General features: G+C 46.9%; 1 protein-coding gene across 1 annotated transcript in view; it reads left to right on the top strand.

The window, feature by feature from the left end:
* LOC144480529 (sorbitol dehydrogenase-like) overlaps positions 1-13,241 on the top strand; it is a 51,563-nt gene that overhangs the window by 20,379 nt on the left and 17,943 nt on the right. Inside the window, exons 4-6 of the mRNA XM_078200093.1 lie at positions 924-957; positions 2,506-2,670; positions 6,432-6,591. Coding sequence (XP_078056219.1) covers positions 924-957; positions 2,506-2,670; positions 6,432-6,591 — 359 coding nt within the window. The remainder of the gene's footprint in view (positions 1-923; positions 958-2,505; positions 2,671-6,431; positions 6,592-13,241) is intronic.

The raw sequence follows: 13,241 nt of genomic DNA, 5'->3' as shown, positions 1-13,241 counted from the left end.
CACCTCGCATTTATCTAAATTAAACTAGAAAGTCAATATCTTTTCCCAAAGGTAGGGGAGTCTAAAACTAGAGGGCATAGGTTTAAGGTGAGAGGGGAGAGATACAAAACGGTCCAGAGGGGCAATTTTTTCACACAGAGGGTGGGGAGTGTCTGGAACAAGCTGCCAGAGGTAGTAGTAGAGGCGGATACAATTTTGTCTTTTAAAAAGCATTTAGATAGTTAAATGGGTAAGATGGGTATAGAGGGATATGGGCCAAATGCTGGCAATTGGGATTAGCTTAGGGGTTTAAAAAAAAAGGCCGGCATGGACAAGTTGGGCCGAAGGGCCTGTTTCCATGCTGTAAACCTCTATGACTCTAAATTCCATCTGCCATTCGTCAGCCCACTGGCCGAATTGATCAAGATCCCATTGCAATCCTAGATAACCTTCTTCACTGTTCACTATGCCACCAATCTTGGTGTCATCTGCAAACTTACTAACCGTGCCTACTAAATTCTCATCCAAATCATTAATATAAATGCCAAATAACAGTGGACCCAGCACCGATCCCTGAGGCACACCACTGGTCACAGGCCTCCAGTTTGAAAAACAAGCCTCCACAACCATCCTTTGTCTTCTGTCATCAAGCCAATTTTGTATCCATTTGGCTACCTCACCCAGGATCCTGTGAGATTTAACCTTATGCAACAAACTACCATGTGGTACCTTGTCAAAGGCCTTGCTAAAGTCCATTGTGTAGACATTGTAGGCATTGTTTCCCCATTCTATCCCGTTCTCAGATAACTTCCAGGTTGAAACTTGTTGAGGAAGAGTTCCTTTTCAATGTAATTCGTTTATGCTTGTAATGGGATATCAAAGTCTTGACTTCTATCACAAGGGTTAGACATTCCTCAAGTAGAGATCCCATTTTCTCTTTGCAGGAAAAACGTCCCATTCCGGAACCGGGGCCAAATGGTAAGTTATTTTATTCATTCCTCCTGTCAGTAATTCCCCATTTCGTTATGAGACAGAGTGCTGAAATTTCAAATAAGTAAGCAGAACGTGTTGGAACTAAGGGTCCCTGTTCAGCCAATGCTGAATCGGTTACGTTCGAAAAGGGAAGCAAACTGAACCTGACGTAAAATAGAAAGTGCTGGAAACACTGCACAGGCCAGGTGGCACAGTGGCTAGCACTGCTGCCTCACAGCATCAGGGACCCGGGTTCGATTCCTGGCTTGGGTCACTGTCTGTGTGGAGTTTGCATGTTCTTCCCGTGTCTGCGTGGGTTTCCTCCCACACTCTTAAGGTGTGTAGGTTAGGTGGATTGGCCATGCTAAATTGCCCCTTAGTGTCCAAAGATGTGCAGGTTAGGTGGATTGGCCATGCTAAATGCTTGGAGTTATGCGGATAGGGTAGGGTGGGGTGAACCTGGGAAAGATGCTCTTTCCGAGACTTGTGGAAACTTGATGGGCCTCCCTCTACACTGCATGGATTCTATATTGTGCAGAGAGAGAGAGAGAGTTAGTGTTTTGGCTTGGTAACTTGCTTTGAAGCAAGTTCATCACCACCACATTCTAGTTCTGACAAATGGTCACTGCACACTGATAGAGCTAACAGCAGCAACAACATCCTGCATTTATGTAGCACCTGTAACGTCACAACTTAGCCCAAGACATTTCACAAGAGACCAAGTCAAAGCCGGACGTAAATATTATTACCAAGATCCATGACTTCTGGGCCAATATAAAATTGACCCACCCAAGGGGTAACACCCACTTGTTTACCTCTCCATAAAACAGAAGTTGACACTCAGTCCCTATTGAGGCACAGATCACCAAAAGCCAGGTCAAAAGGGAAGGGTTTCAGGAGCATCGTAAAGGTGGAAAGAAAGGCAGTGAGATTTCGGAAGCAAATTGGGGCCCAAGGCTGCTAGAGGCATGTCCACCAATGCCGTGGCCTAGTGGTATTATCGCTAGACTATTAATCCAGAAACTCAGCTAATTTACTGGGACCCGGGTTCGAATCCCGCCACAACAGATGGTGAAATTTGAATTCAATGCATAAAAAAATCTGGAATTAAGAATCTACTGACAACCATGAAATCATTGTCGGAAAAACCCATCTGGTCTATTAGGGAAGGAAATCTGCCATCCTCACCTGGTCTGGCCTACATGTGACTCCAGAGCCACAGCAATGTGGTTGAATCCCAACTGCCCTCGGGCAACTAGGGATGGGCACTAAATGATGGCCAGCCAGCGACGCCCATGTCCCACGGATGAATTAAAAAAAATATGGAAGGCGAAAGAATTTGAGTAGAGCAGACATCTTGGATGGTTGTGGGGATGAAGGAGATGATTAAATGGCCAAAATATTATATCAGAATCTTCTTTTCTCAGTTGGAGTGAACACGCAATGCTTGCTCCTCATGTATTTTGTCAAACCCTTTCCGTGGGGGTCATCAAACGATCCCAAAATGCGCCAATTCTAAACTGCATCTTTTCCAAGGTTTTGATTTGGTTTCAGAGGTCCTACTGAAGATGGATTCCGTTGGGATCTGTGGCTCTGATGTCCATTACTGGCAAAATGGAGGAATTGGAGATTTCATTTTGAAGGAACCAATGGTTCTGGGGCATGAGGCCTCAGGGACGGTATTTAAAGTGGGATCCGGAGTTCGACATCTTAAGGCAGGTTAGTCCGCAAGAAACTGGAAGCGTTGATGTTACCTCTGCAGTCACGGGTGCGAATGTATGAGAAGCGTAAAAACTAGGAGCAGGAGGCGACGGTCTAGTGGTATTATCGCTGGATAATTAATCCAGGAACTCAGCTAATGTTCTGGGGACCCCGGGTTCGAATCCCACCGCGGCAGATGGTGGAATTTGAATTCAATAAAAAATATGTGGTACAATGGTTAGCAGCCCTGACTAAATGGATAGCTCTCTCAACACTGAGTCAGACAGATGTGGGTTCAAGGCCCTCTCCAGCTCAATATTTTAGGCCGATGCGCAAGTGCAGTATTGAGGGAGTGCAACACGGTGGCACAGTGGTTAGCACTGCTGCCTCACAGCGCCAGGAACCCGGGTTCGATTCCCAGCATGGGTCACTGTCTGTGTGGAGTTTGCGCATTCTCCCCGTGTCTGCGTGGGTTTCCTCCGAGTGCTCCGGTTTCCTCCCACAAGCCAAAGATGTGTAGGTTAGGTGGATTGGCCATGCTAAATTTACCCTAGTGTCAGGGGGATTAGCAGGGTAAATATGTGGGGTTCTGGGAATACGGCTTGAGTGGGATTGTGGTCTGTGCAGACTCGATGGGCCGAATGGCCTCCTTCTGCACAGTAGGGATTCTGTGATTCTAATGACAAGAGTCTACTGACGACCATGAAACAATTGTCGATTGTTGGAAAAACCCATCTGGTTCATAGAAATCATAGAAACCCTACAGCACAGAAAGAGGCCATTCTGCCCATCGAGTCTGCACCGACCACAATCCCACCGAGGCCCTACCCCCATATATTTACCCACTAATCTACACATCTCAGGACACTAAGGGCAATTTTAGCATGGCCAACCAACCTAACCCGCACATCTTTGGACTGTGGGAGGAAACCGGAGCACCCGGAGGAAACCCACGCAGACACGAGGAGAATGTGCAAACTCCACACAGACAGTGACCCAAGCCGAGAATCGAACCCAGGTCCCTGGAGCTGTGAAGCAGCAGTGCTAACCACTGTGCTACCGTGCCGCCATGGTTCTTTAGGGAAGGAAATCTGCCATCCTTACCCGGTCTGGCCTACATGTGACTCCAGAGCCACAGCAATGTGGTTGACTCGCAACTGCCCTCGGCCAACTAGGGATGGGCAATAAATGCTGGCCAGCCAGCGACGCCCATGCCCCATGAATAAAAAAAAAATTCTTTCATGAAAAAAAATTCTTTCAATGCTTTCATGGCAAGGCCAGCATTGGTTGCCCATCCCTAATTGCCCTCGAAATGGGTGGCTTGCACGACCATTTTGGAGTCGACCACACTGCTGTGGGTCTGGACTCCAGAGCCACAGCAGAGTGGTTGACTCTCAACTGCCCTCTGAAATGGCCGAACAAACCACTCAGTTCAAGGGTGACTAGAGATGGACAATAAATGCTGGCCAGCCAGTGACACCCATTGTTCTACCAATGAAAGAAAAAGAAAGTAGGTTGTTTGGTCCTTCGAGCCTGCTCCGCCATTCAATATGATCATGGCTGCTCGTCTATCTCAACGCCATGCTCCCACCCTCTCCCCATATCCCTTAACACCTTTATCAAGTCTAGAAATCGATTCCCTTCTTAAATATATTCAGTGTCTGGGCCTCCAGCCTTCTGTGGGAGAGAATTCCACAGGTTCATCCCACCCCAATCTGAGTGAAGAAGCTTCACCTCAACTCAGTCCTAAATGGCCTACTCCATATCCTGAGACTGTGACCACCCCGCCCTTGTTCTAGAATCCCAGCCAGAGGACACAGGTTCATTGGAAAAGTCCAAATGCCGTCCCCAATGTGGGTTGGGGGAAATATGAAAGTATTAATCACACATGTTAATTTGCTAAGAGCTTATCATCAGCTGACTCAATAAAACTGTGATGTTCTTTTGGAATAACAATGGGCCCTTTGGTAGAATTTGGCAAAATGAAAGACTGTGTTTCCCGTGCCGTTAGACTGATGGTGATTTTCTTCTAACTACTCTCAAAGATACCCTTCCTCTTCCCGACTTTAAGTATGGGATCCTATCTCGAAAGATTTTATTGAAGATCCTTCAACAGTGCCTTCCAAACCCATGACCACTTCCGTCTAGAAGGACAAAGGCAGCAGATACGTGGGAACACCACCACCTGCAAGTTCCCCTCCAAGCCACTCATCATCCTGATTTGGAAATATATCGGCCATTCCTTCACAGTCACTGGGTCAAAATCCTGGAATTCCCTCACTTCACGGCATTGTGGGTCAACCCACAGCACGTGGACTGCAGCGATTCAAGAAGGCAGCTCACCACCACCTTCTCAAGGGGCAACTAGGGATGGGCAATAAATGCTGGCCTAGCCCGTGACACCCATGTCCCACAAATGAGTAAAAAAAGCGTCTTGACAGTGGATTAATAAAGGGAAAACTGTTATAAACTGGTGGCCTGTAGTATGGAAATTGCGTGTGTGTCCCATTTTTCCAAAAATGATTCATGTGACCGGAGACTCAGGACCGATCAGATCCTAATTATTTTTCAATCTCGCCTCTCTTCAACCTCCCCGCCCACCCGCACCGCGTGCCCCCCCCACCAAGTGAGGTAGTTGTGCTAACCACAGTGTTACCTTGGCACTCTTTCTGCACTTTCCTCTGAACCCATATTTGGAACATGCCCTTGTCTACATCAACGGGGACGAAGTAGAAAGGGTCGAGAGCTTCAAGTTTTTAGGTGTTCAGATCACCAACAACCTATCCTGGTCCCCCCATGCCAACACTACAGTTAAGAAAGCCCACCAACGCCTCTACTTTCTCAGAAGACTAAGGAAATTTGGCATGTCAGCTACGACTCTCACCATCCTTTACAGATGCACCATAGAAAGCATTCTTTCTAGTTGTATCACAGCTTGGTATGGCTCCTGCTCTGCCCAAGACTGCAAGGAACTACAAAAGGTCATGAACGTAGCCCAATCCATCACGCAAACCAGCCTCCCATCCATTGACTCTGTCTACACTTCCCGCTGCCTCGGCAAAGCAGCCAGCATAATTAAGGACCCCACGCACCCCGGACATTCTCTCTTCCACCTTCTTCCGTCGGGAAAATGTTACAAAAGTCTGAAGTCACGTACCAACCGACTCAAGAACAGCTTCTTCCCTGCTGACTTTTGAATGGACCTACCTTGCATTAAGTTGATCTTTCTCTACACCCTAGCTATGACTGTAACACTACATTCTGCACTCTCTCCTTTCCTTCTCTATGAACGGTATGCTTTGTCTGTATAGCGCGCAAGAAACAATACTTTTCACTGTATGTTAATACATGTGACAATAATAAATCAAATCAAAGTCAAATCATAGCTGTTGTGCAAGTTGACCTCCCTCCGTCTCTGAGATCCTGGTCTCACATCCATACTTGGGCTAAGTTGAAGCCAGGTGGAACACACCAGCAATCTCCTCCAGCAATGATGGTGTTGAAGCAAGCTTTTTACACAGAGAGTGGTGGGTGCCTGGAACCCGTTGCCGGGGGAGGTAGTGGATGCAGATACAATAGTGACTTTCAAGTGGCATCTGGACAAATACATGAATAGGATGGGAATAGAGGGATACGGTCCCCGGAAGGGTAGGGGGTTTTAGTTCAGTCAGGCAGCATGGTCGGCACGGGCTTGGAGGGCCGAAGGGCCTGTTCCTGTGCTGTAATTTTCTTTGTTGTTTGTTTGCGGATTGACTGTCCGAGTGTTTACTCTGCTACAGGAGACAGAGTTGCCATTGAGCCTGGCATTCCCAGGGAACTGGATGAACATTGCAGAGTTGGGCGTTACAACCTCTCCCCCACTATCTTCTTCTCCGCTACTCCTCCGGATGACGGGAATCTTTGCCGATACAATACCCATGATGCCAACTATTGCTACAAGTGAGTATCGGTTATTTAAGGCGAAATGACCCTGATGGGTTTTTTTTCAGTACATTGTTGGGTAAATTTAAGTTTATTTATTTATTAGTCACAAGTAAGGCTTACATTAACACTGCAATGAAGTTACTGTGAAATTCCCCCCGTCGCCACACTCCAGCGCCTGTTTGGGTACATACAAACATAGAAAAACTACAGCACAATACAGGCCCTTCAGCCCACAAAGTTGTGTCGAACATGTCCCTACCTTAGTGATTACTAGGCTTACCTATAACCCTCTATCTTACTAAGTTCCATGTACTTATCTAAAAGTCTCTTAAAAGACCCTATCGAATCCGCCTCCACCACCGTTGCTGGCAGCCCATTCCACGCACCCACCACCCTCTGAGTGAAAAACTTACCCCTGACATCTCCTCTGTACCTACTCCCCAGCACCTTAAACCTGTGTCCTCTTGTGGCAACCATTTCAGCCCTAGGAAAAAGCCTCTGACTGTCCACTCGATCAATACCTCTCAACATCTTATACACCTCTATCAGGTCACCCCTCATCCTTCGTCTCTCCAAGGAGAAAAGGCCGAGCTCCCTCAACCTATCCTCATAAGGCATGCTCCCCAACCCAGGCAACATCCTTGTAGACTGAGGGAGAATTTAGCATGGCCAATCCACCTAGCCAGCACGTCTTTCAGACAGTGGGAGGAAACCGGAGCACCCGGAGGAAACCCACGCAGACACGGGGAGAATGTGCCGACTCCGCACAGACAGTGACCCGAGGCCGGAATTGAATCAGGGTCTCTGGAGCTGTGAGGCAGCAGTGTGAACCACTGTGCTGCTTTGCTTGTAGTCGGGTAACATTGGAAATTTATGACAATTGACAATTTGACTGTGTCCAGGCAAGGAGAATGTTAACATTTTTAATCATACACTACCAGAAGGATGTGGAGGCTTTGGAGAGGGTACAGAAAAAAATTACCAGGATGTTGCCTGGCATGGAGGGCATTAGGTATGAGGAGAGGTTGGAGAAACTTGGTTTGTTCTCACTGGAACGACGGAGGTTGAGGGGAGACCTGATAGAAAGTCTTCAAGATAATGAGGGGCATGGACAGAGTGGATAGTCAGAAGCTTTTTCCCAGGGTAGAAGAGTCAATTACTCGGGGGCACAGGTTTAAGGTGCGGGGGGCAAGGTTTAAAGGAGATGTACGAGGCAAGTTTTTTTTACACAGAGGGTGGTGGGTGCCTGGAACTCGCTACCAGGGGAGGTAGTGGAAGCAGATACGGTAGTGAGTTTTAAGGGGCGTCTTGACAAATACATGAATAGGATGGGAATAGAGGGATATGGTCCCTGGAAGGGTAGGGAGTTTTAGTTCACTCGGGCAGCATGGTCGGGGCAGGCTTGGAGGGCCGAAGGGCCTGTTCCTGTGCTGTAATTTTCTTTGTTCTTTGTACATTAATCTGGTGTATGTTTCATTTACTCCATTAGGCCATTAGACTCAACATTAACATTAGCATCACCCTATCAGGGGATACATGACTTACTGGCAATGCCACGGGAATCACAATCCAGCAGCCCTCCTGCTAATGCTCAGGTGAAATGGGTTCAAATCCCACTACGGCAGCTGGTGGGATTTAAATTCAATTAATAAATACAGAATTGAAAACTAGCTTAGTAATAGTGGCAATGAAATTTACCACCTTTTGTCATTAAAAAACAGAGACTCAGTTGATGTTCTGGGGACCCGGGTTCGAATCCAGCCCCGGCAGATGGTGGAATTTGAATTCAATAAAGAATATCTGGAATTAAGAATTTACTAATGATCATGAAACCATTGTCAATTGTCGGAAAAACCCACCTGGTTCACTAATATCCAGTTAGGGAAGGAAATCTGTTGTCCTTACCTGGTCTGGCCTACAGGGGCGGAATGGTGGCACAGTGGTTAGCACTGCTGCCTTAGAGCGCCAGGGACTTGGGTTCGATTCCTGGCCTTGGGTCACTGTCTGTCTGGAGTTTGCACATTCTCCCCGTGTCTGCGTGGGTTTCTTCTGGATGCTCCGGTTTCCTCCCACAGTCCAAAGATGTGCGGGTTAGGTGGATTGGCCATGCTAAATTGCCTCTTAATGTCAGGGGGACTAGCTAGGAGTAAATAGATGGGGTTATGGGGATAGGGCCTGGGTGGGATAGTTGTCGGTGCAGACTCGATGGGCCGAATTGCCTCCTTCTGCACTGTAGGACTCTAAGTGACTCCAGACCCACAGCAATGTGGTCGACTCTGAAATGGCCGAGCAAGCCACTCAGTTCAAGGGCAATTAGGGATGGGCAATAAATGCTGGCCTTGCCAGCGATGCCCACATCCCATGAAGGAATTTTTGCTGGCTGGCTAACATTTATTGATGTGGAGATGCCGGCGTTGGACTGGGATAAACACAGTAGGAAGTCTCACAACACCAGGTTAAAGTCCAACAGGTTTATTGGTAGCAAAAGCCACTAGCTTTCGGAGCACTGCTCCTTCATCAGGTGAGTGGGATTTCACTTCACAAACAGGGCATATAAAGACACAAACTCAATTTACAAAATAATGGTTGGAATGCGAGTCTTTACAGGTAATCAAGTCGTAAAGGTACAAACAATGTGAGTGGAGAGACGGTTAAGCACAGGTTAAAGAGATGTGTATTGTCTCCAGACAGGACAGTTAGTGAGATTTTGCAAGCCCAGGCAAGTCGTGGGGGTTACAGATAGTGTGACATGAGCCCAAGATTCCAGTTGAGGCCGTCCTCATGTGTGCAGAACTTGGCTATCAGTCTCTGCTCAGCGACTCTGCGTTGTCGTGTGTCGTGAAGGCCGCCTTGGAGAATGCTTACCCGAAGATCAGAGGCCGAATGCCCGTGACTGCTGAAGTGTTCCCCAACAGGAAGAGAACACTCTTGCCTGGTGATTGTTGAGCGGTGTTCATTACCTTTGAGACTTGATTACCTGTAAAGACTCGCATTCCAGCCATTATTTTGTAAATTGAGTTTGTGTCTTTATATGCCCTGTTTGTGAGCAGAACTCCCACTCACCTGACGAAGGAGCAGCGCTCCGAAAGCTAGTGGCTTTTGCTACCAAATAAACCAGTTGGACTTTAACCTGGTGTTGTGAGACATCTTCTAACATTTACTGCCCATCCCTAGTTGCCCTTGGAGGGCAGTTGAGAGTCAACCAAATTGCTGTGGCTCTGGAGTCACATGTAGTCCAGACCAGGTGAGGACGGCAGATTTCCTTCCCTAAAGGAACCAGATGGGTTTTTCCGACAATTGACAATGGTTTCACGGTCATCAGTAGATACTTAATTCCGGATATTTTTTATGGGATTCCAATTCCACCACCTGCTGTGGCGGGATTCGAACCCAGGTCTCCAAAACATTAGCTGAAGTTTCTGGATTAATAGTCTGGCCATAATACCACTAGGCCATCACCTCCCTTTAGTGAAACATGTGTGAGTGGCATTTCAGGCTTCACATCTGACTGTAGCTTCCAAATTGGGCACTCCTTTCGGAAATGTCGTAACTCCTGTGAATCGAAGGGTGTTCGGGTAAGCAGGAAATACAACTCCGAAGGCATGTTCTGTGAGAACAATAGACCCAGTGATCATCTTTTGGATTGGAAACGGAATTTCCATTGCCTGTCCCTGACTCATGGTGAAACAATATTGGTCATGTTACATTGCTCTGTAAGAGTAATCCATCAAACTCTTTTTTTTTTTGAATAGTTATTTGAAGTCACAGAACGCACCAGTGTTTATTTGAAACTAGCTCCTAAACAGATCAGCCTTTTGACTGTTCCACGCGCAGAGGGAAATAGAAACTGTCTTGTTAAAGTCTTGCTAAAACGATACGAGGAACTGGTCACACCCCACACCAGGAATACGGTGAACAGCTTTGGTCCCCTAATCTAGGGAAAGATATACTGGCATTGACGACAGTCCAGGGAAGGTTCACAAGGTTGACCCCAGGTGTGGAGGAATTTTCTTATGGGGAGAGGTTGAGTCGGTTGGTCTGTACTCACTGGAGTTTAGGAGAATGTGAGGTGACTTTTTTGAAATATATCGGAATCCCAGGGGGCCTAATAGGATAGATTCTGAGAGGTTGTTTCCCCTTGTGGGGAGCGTCTAGGTCCAGAGGACATAATCTCAGAGTAAGGGGGTCGCCCATTTAAGACAGGGATGAGTAGGAATTTCTTCTCTCAGAGGGGGGTGGAGTTCATTACCGCAGAGGGTCGTTAAGTATGTTCAAGGCTGAGATAGACAGGTTTTTAATTAGTAAGGGAATCGAGGGTTATGGGGATAAGGCGGGAAAATGGAGTTGTGGATCATCACATCAGATCAGTCGCGGTCTCATTGCATGGCGAAGCAGACTTGATGGGCTGAATGGCCTAATTCTGCTCCTATGTTTTATGGTCTTATGAATCTACATTCTTACTGCATCGAATTACAGACAGCATTCATAAGGCCATTCATCCTTATTGAGACGTATCAGATTCTCAGGGGGCTTTGACAGGGTAGATGCTGAGAGGTTCTTTTCCCCCCTTGTGGGAGAGTCGAGGACCAGAGGGCGTAATCTCAGAGTAAGGGCCCATTTAAGACAGCGATGAGGGGGAATTTATTCGTTGAGTGTACTGAGTGTGTGAAATTCTTTACCGCAGAGGGCTGTAGAGGCTGGGTCGTTCAGTACGTTCAAGGACAGATTTTTAATCAGTCAGGGAAACAAGGATTATGGGGATAAGGCGGGAAAGTGGAGTTGAGGATTATCACCTCAGATCAGTCATGATCTCATTGAATGGCAGAGCAGACTCGATGGGCTGAATGGCCTACTTCTGCTTCCACATTTTATGGTCTTATGCATTGGCTATTTTGTTGACCCTTATAGGAACATAGGAGTTAGGAGCGGGAGTGGGCAATTCAGTCCTTCCAACCCACTCCGCCATTTAATATGATCATGGCTGATCTTATCCTGGTCTCAACAGCCCTTTCCTGCCTGCTCCCCATAACCCTTTACCCTTCATAGAGTACATAGGGGAGAAGGAAAGGAGAGGGTGCAGAATGTAGCATTACAGTCATAGCTCGGGTGTAGAGATAGATCAGCTTAATATAGGATAGGTCCTTTCCGAAGACTGATGGCAGCAGGGAAGAAGCTGTTCTTGAGTCAATTGGTACGTGATCTCAGACCGATGGAAAAAGATGGAAGAGATTATGTCCAGGATGCGCGTGGGGTCCTTGTTTATGCTGGCTGCTTTTCCGAGGCAGCGGAAGTGTAGATGGATTCAATGGATGGGAAGCTTGTTTGAGTGATGGACTGGGCTACATTCACAACCCTTTGTAGTTTCTTGCAGTATTGGACAGTATTGGCCATACCAAGCTGTGATACATCTGGAAAGGATGCTTTCTATGGTGCATCTGTGAAAATTGGTGAGAGTCTTAGCGGACATACCAGACTTCCTTGGCCTCTTGAGGAAGTAGAGGCGTTGATGAGCTTTTTAAGTTATAGCATCGGCATGAAGGGACCAGGACAGGTTGTTGGTGATCTGAACACCTAGGAACGTGAAGCTCTCGACCATCTCCAGTTCATCACCATCTTTGTAGACATGGGCATGTCCTCCACTATGTTTCCTGAAGTCGATGACTATCTCCAGGGAGAGTGCAGGGTCCATTCATTCCTTAGAATAGACGGAGACGGCACTGATACGATGAATTTCTTTTATTAAACAGAATTTAAAATTAAATCATCACAGAAAGAGAAAATAACTCGCGAGAGAGAGAGAAAGATATACTGGCTTTATTTACCAGTCCTGGACTGATCAAAGAACTCAAAACAGACTGAACAGATCTCGAAAACAGACTGACCACTGCACACACAGTTCCAAAACTATATCTTAACCCTTATCTCGTACTGAAATTGTTTGGTACATGCTGTCTCTGACTACCAAAACAATCCTCGCAGCTGTGGCCATGGAGAGCGTGTTTTTGGGTATGAAAGGCAAGTTTTTGCTGGCATTGTACTTTCAAAAATGCGGTCAACTTTTCCAGCGAATCCCAGCATGCCTGCTGAGTTTTAAAATGTAGTTGAGTTAATTTTTTTTAAGCTTTGCATTTAAATGTAATTGCATCGGCAGAAATATCTAACAATGAAGTCTTTGCACAGATGAGGCAAACCACCCACCGGCTCCACAACAGCGAGCCTGAATGTGACAGCGTTTTACTCATTCTGTTGCTCAATTGTATCCAATGCTTGCAACATGAAACAACTTGATCCTACCGGATTACAGTAAATCTCGGATTAATCAATCACTCAAAAAGAATTTATTCATCAATGGTTGGCTGATGATTTTGAATGATTTGGAGTTCATAGAATCCCGACAGTGCAGAAGGAGGTTATTTGGCCCATCGAGTCTGCACCGACCACAATCCCACCCAGGCCCTATCCCCGTAACCTCACATATTTACCCTACTAGCCCCGCTGATACTAAGGAGCAACTTAGCATGGCCAATCCACCTAACCCGCACATGTAGGAGGGAACCGGAGCACCCGGAGGAAACCCACGCAGACACGGGGAGAATGTGCAGACTCCGCACAGACAGTGACCCAAGCCGGGAATCAAACCTGGCGCTGTGAGGCAGCAGTGCCAC

Source organism: Mustelus asterias, chromosome 29, assembly GCF_964213995.1.
Source record: "Mustelus asterias chromosome 29, sMusAst1.hap1.1, whole genome shotgun sequence".
NCBI classification, from domain to species: Eukaryota; Metazoa; Chordata; class Chondrichthyes; order Carcharhiniformes; family Triakidae; genus Mustelus; species Mustelus asterias.
The sequence above is the reverse complement of the archived record's forward strand: the minus strand, read 5'-3'. Positions and strand labels throughout refer to the sequence as shown.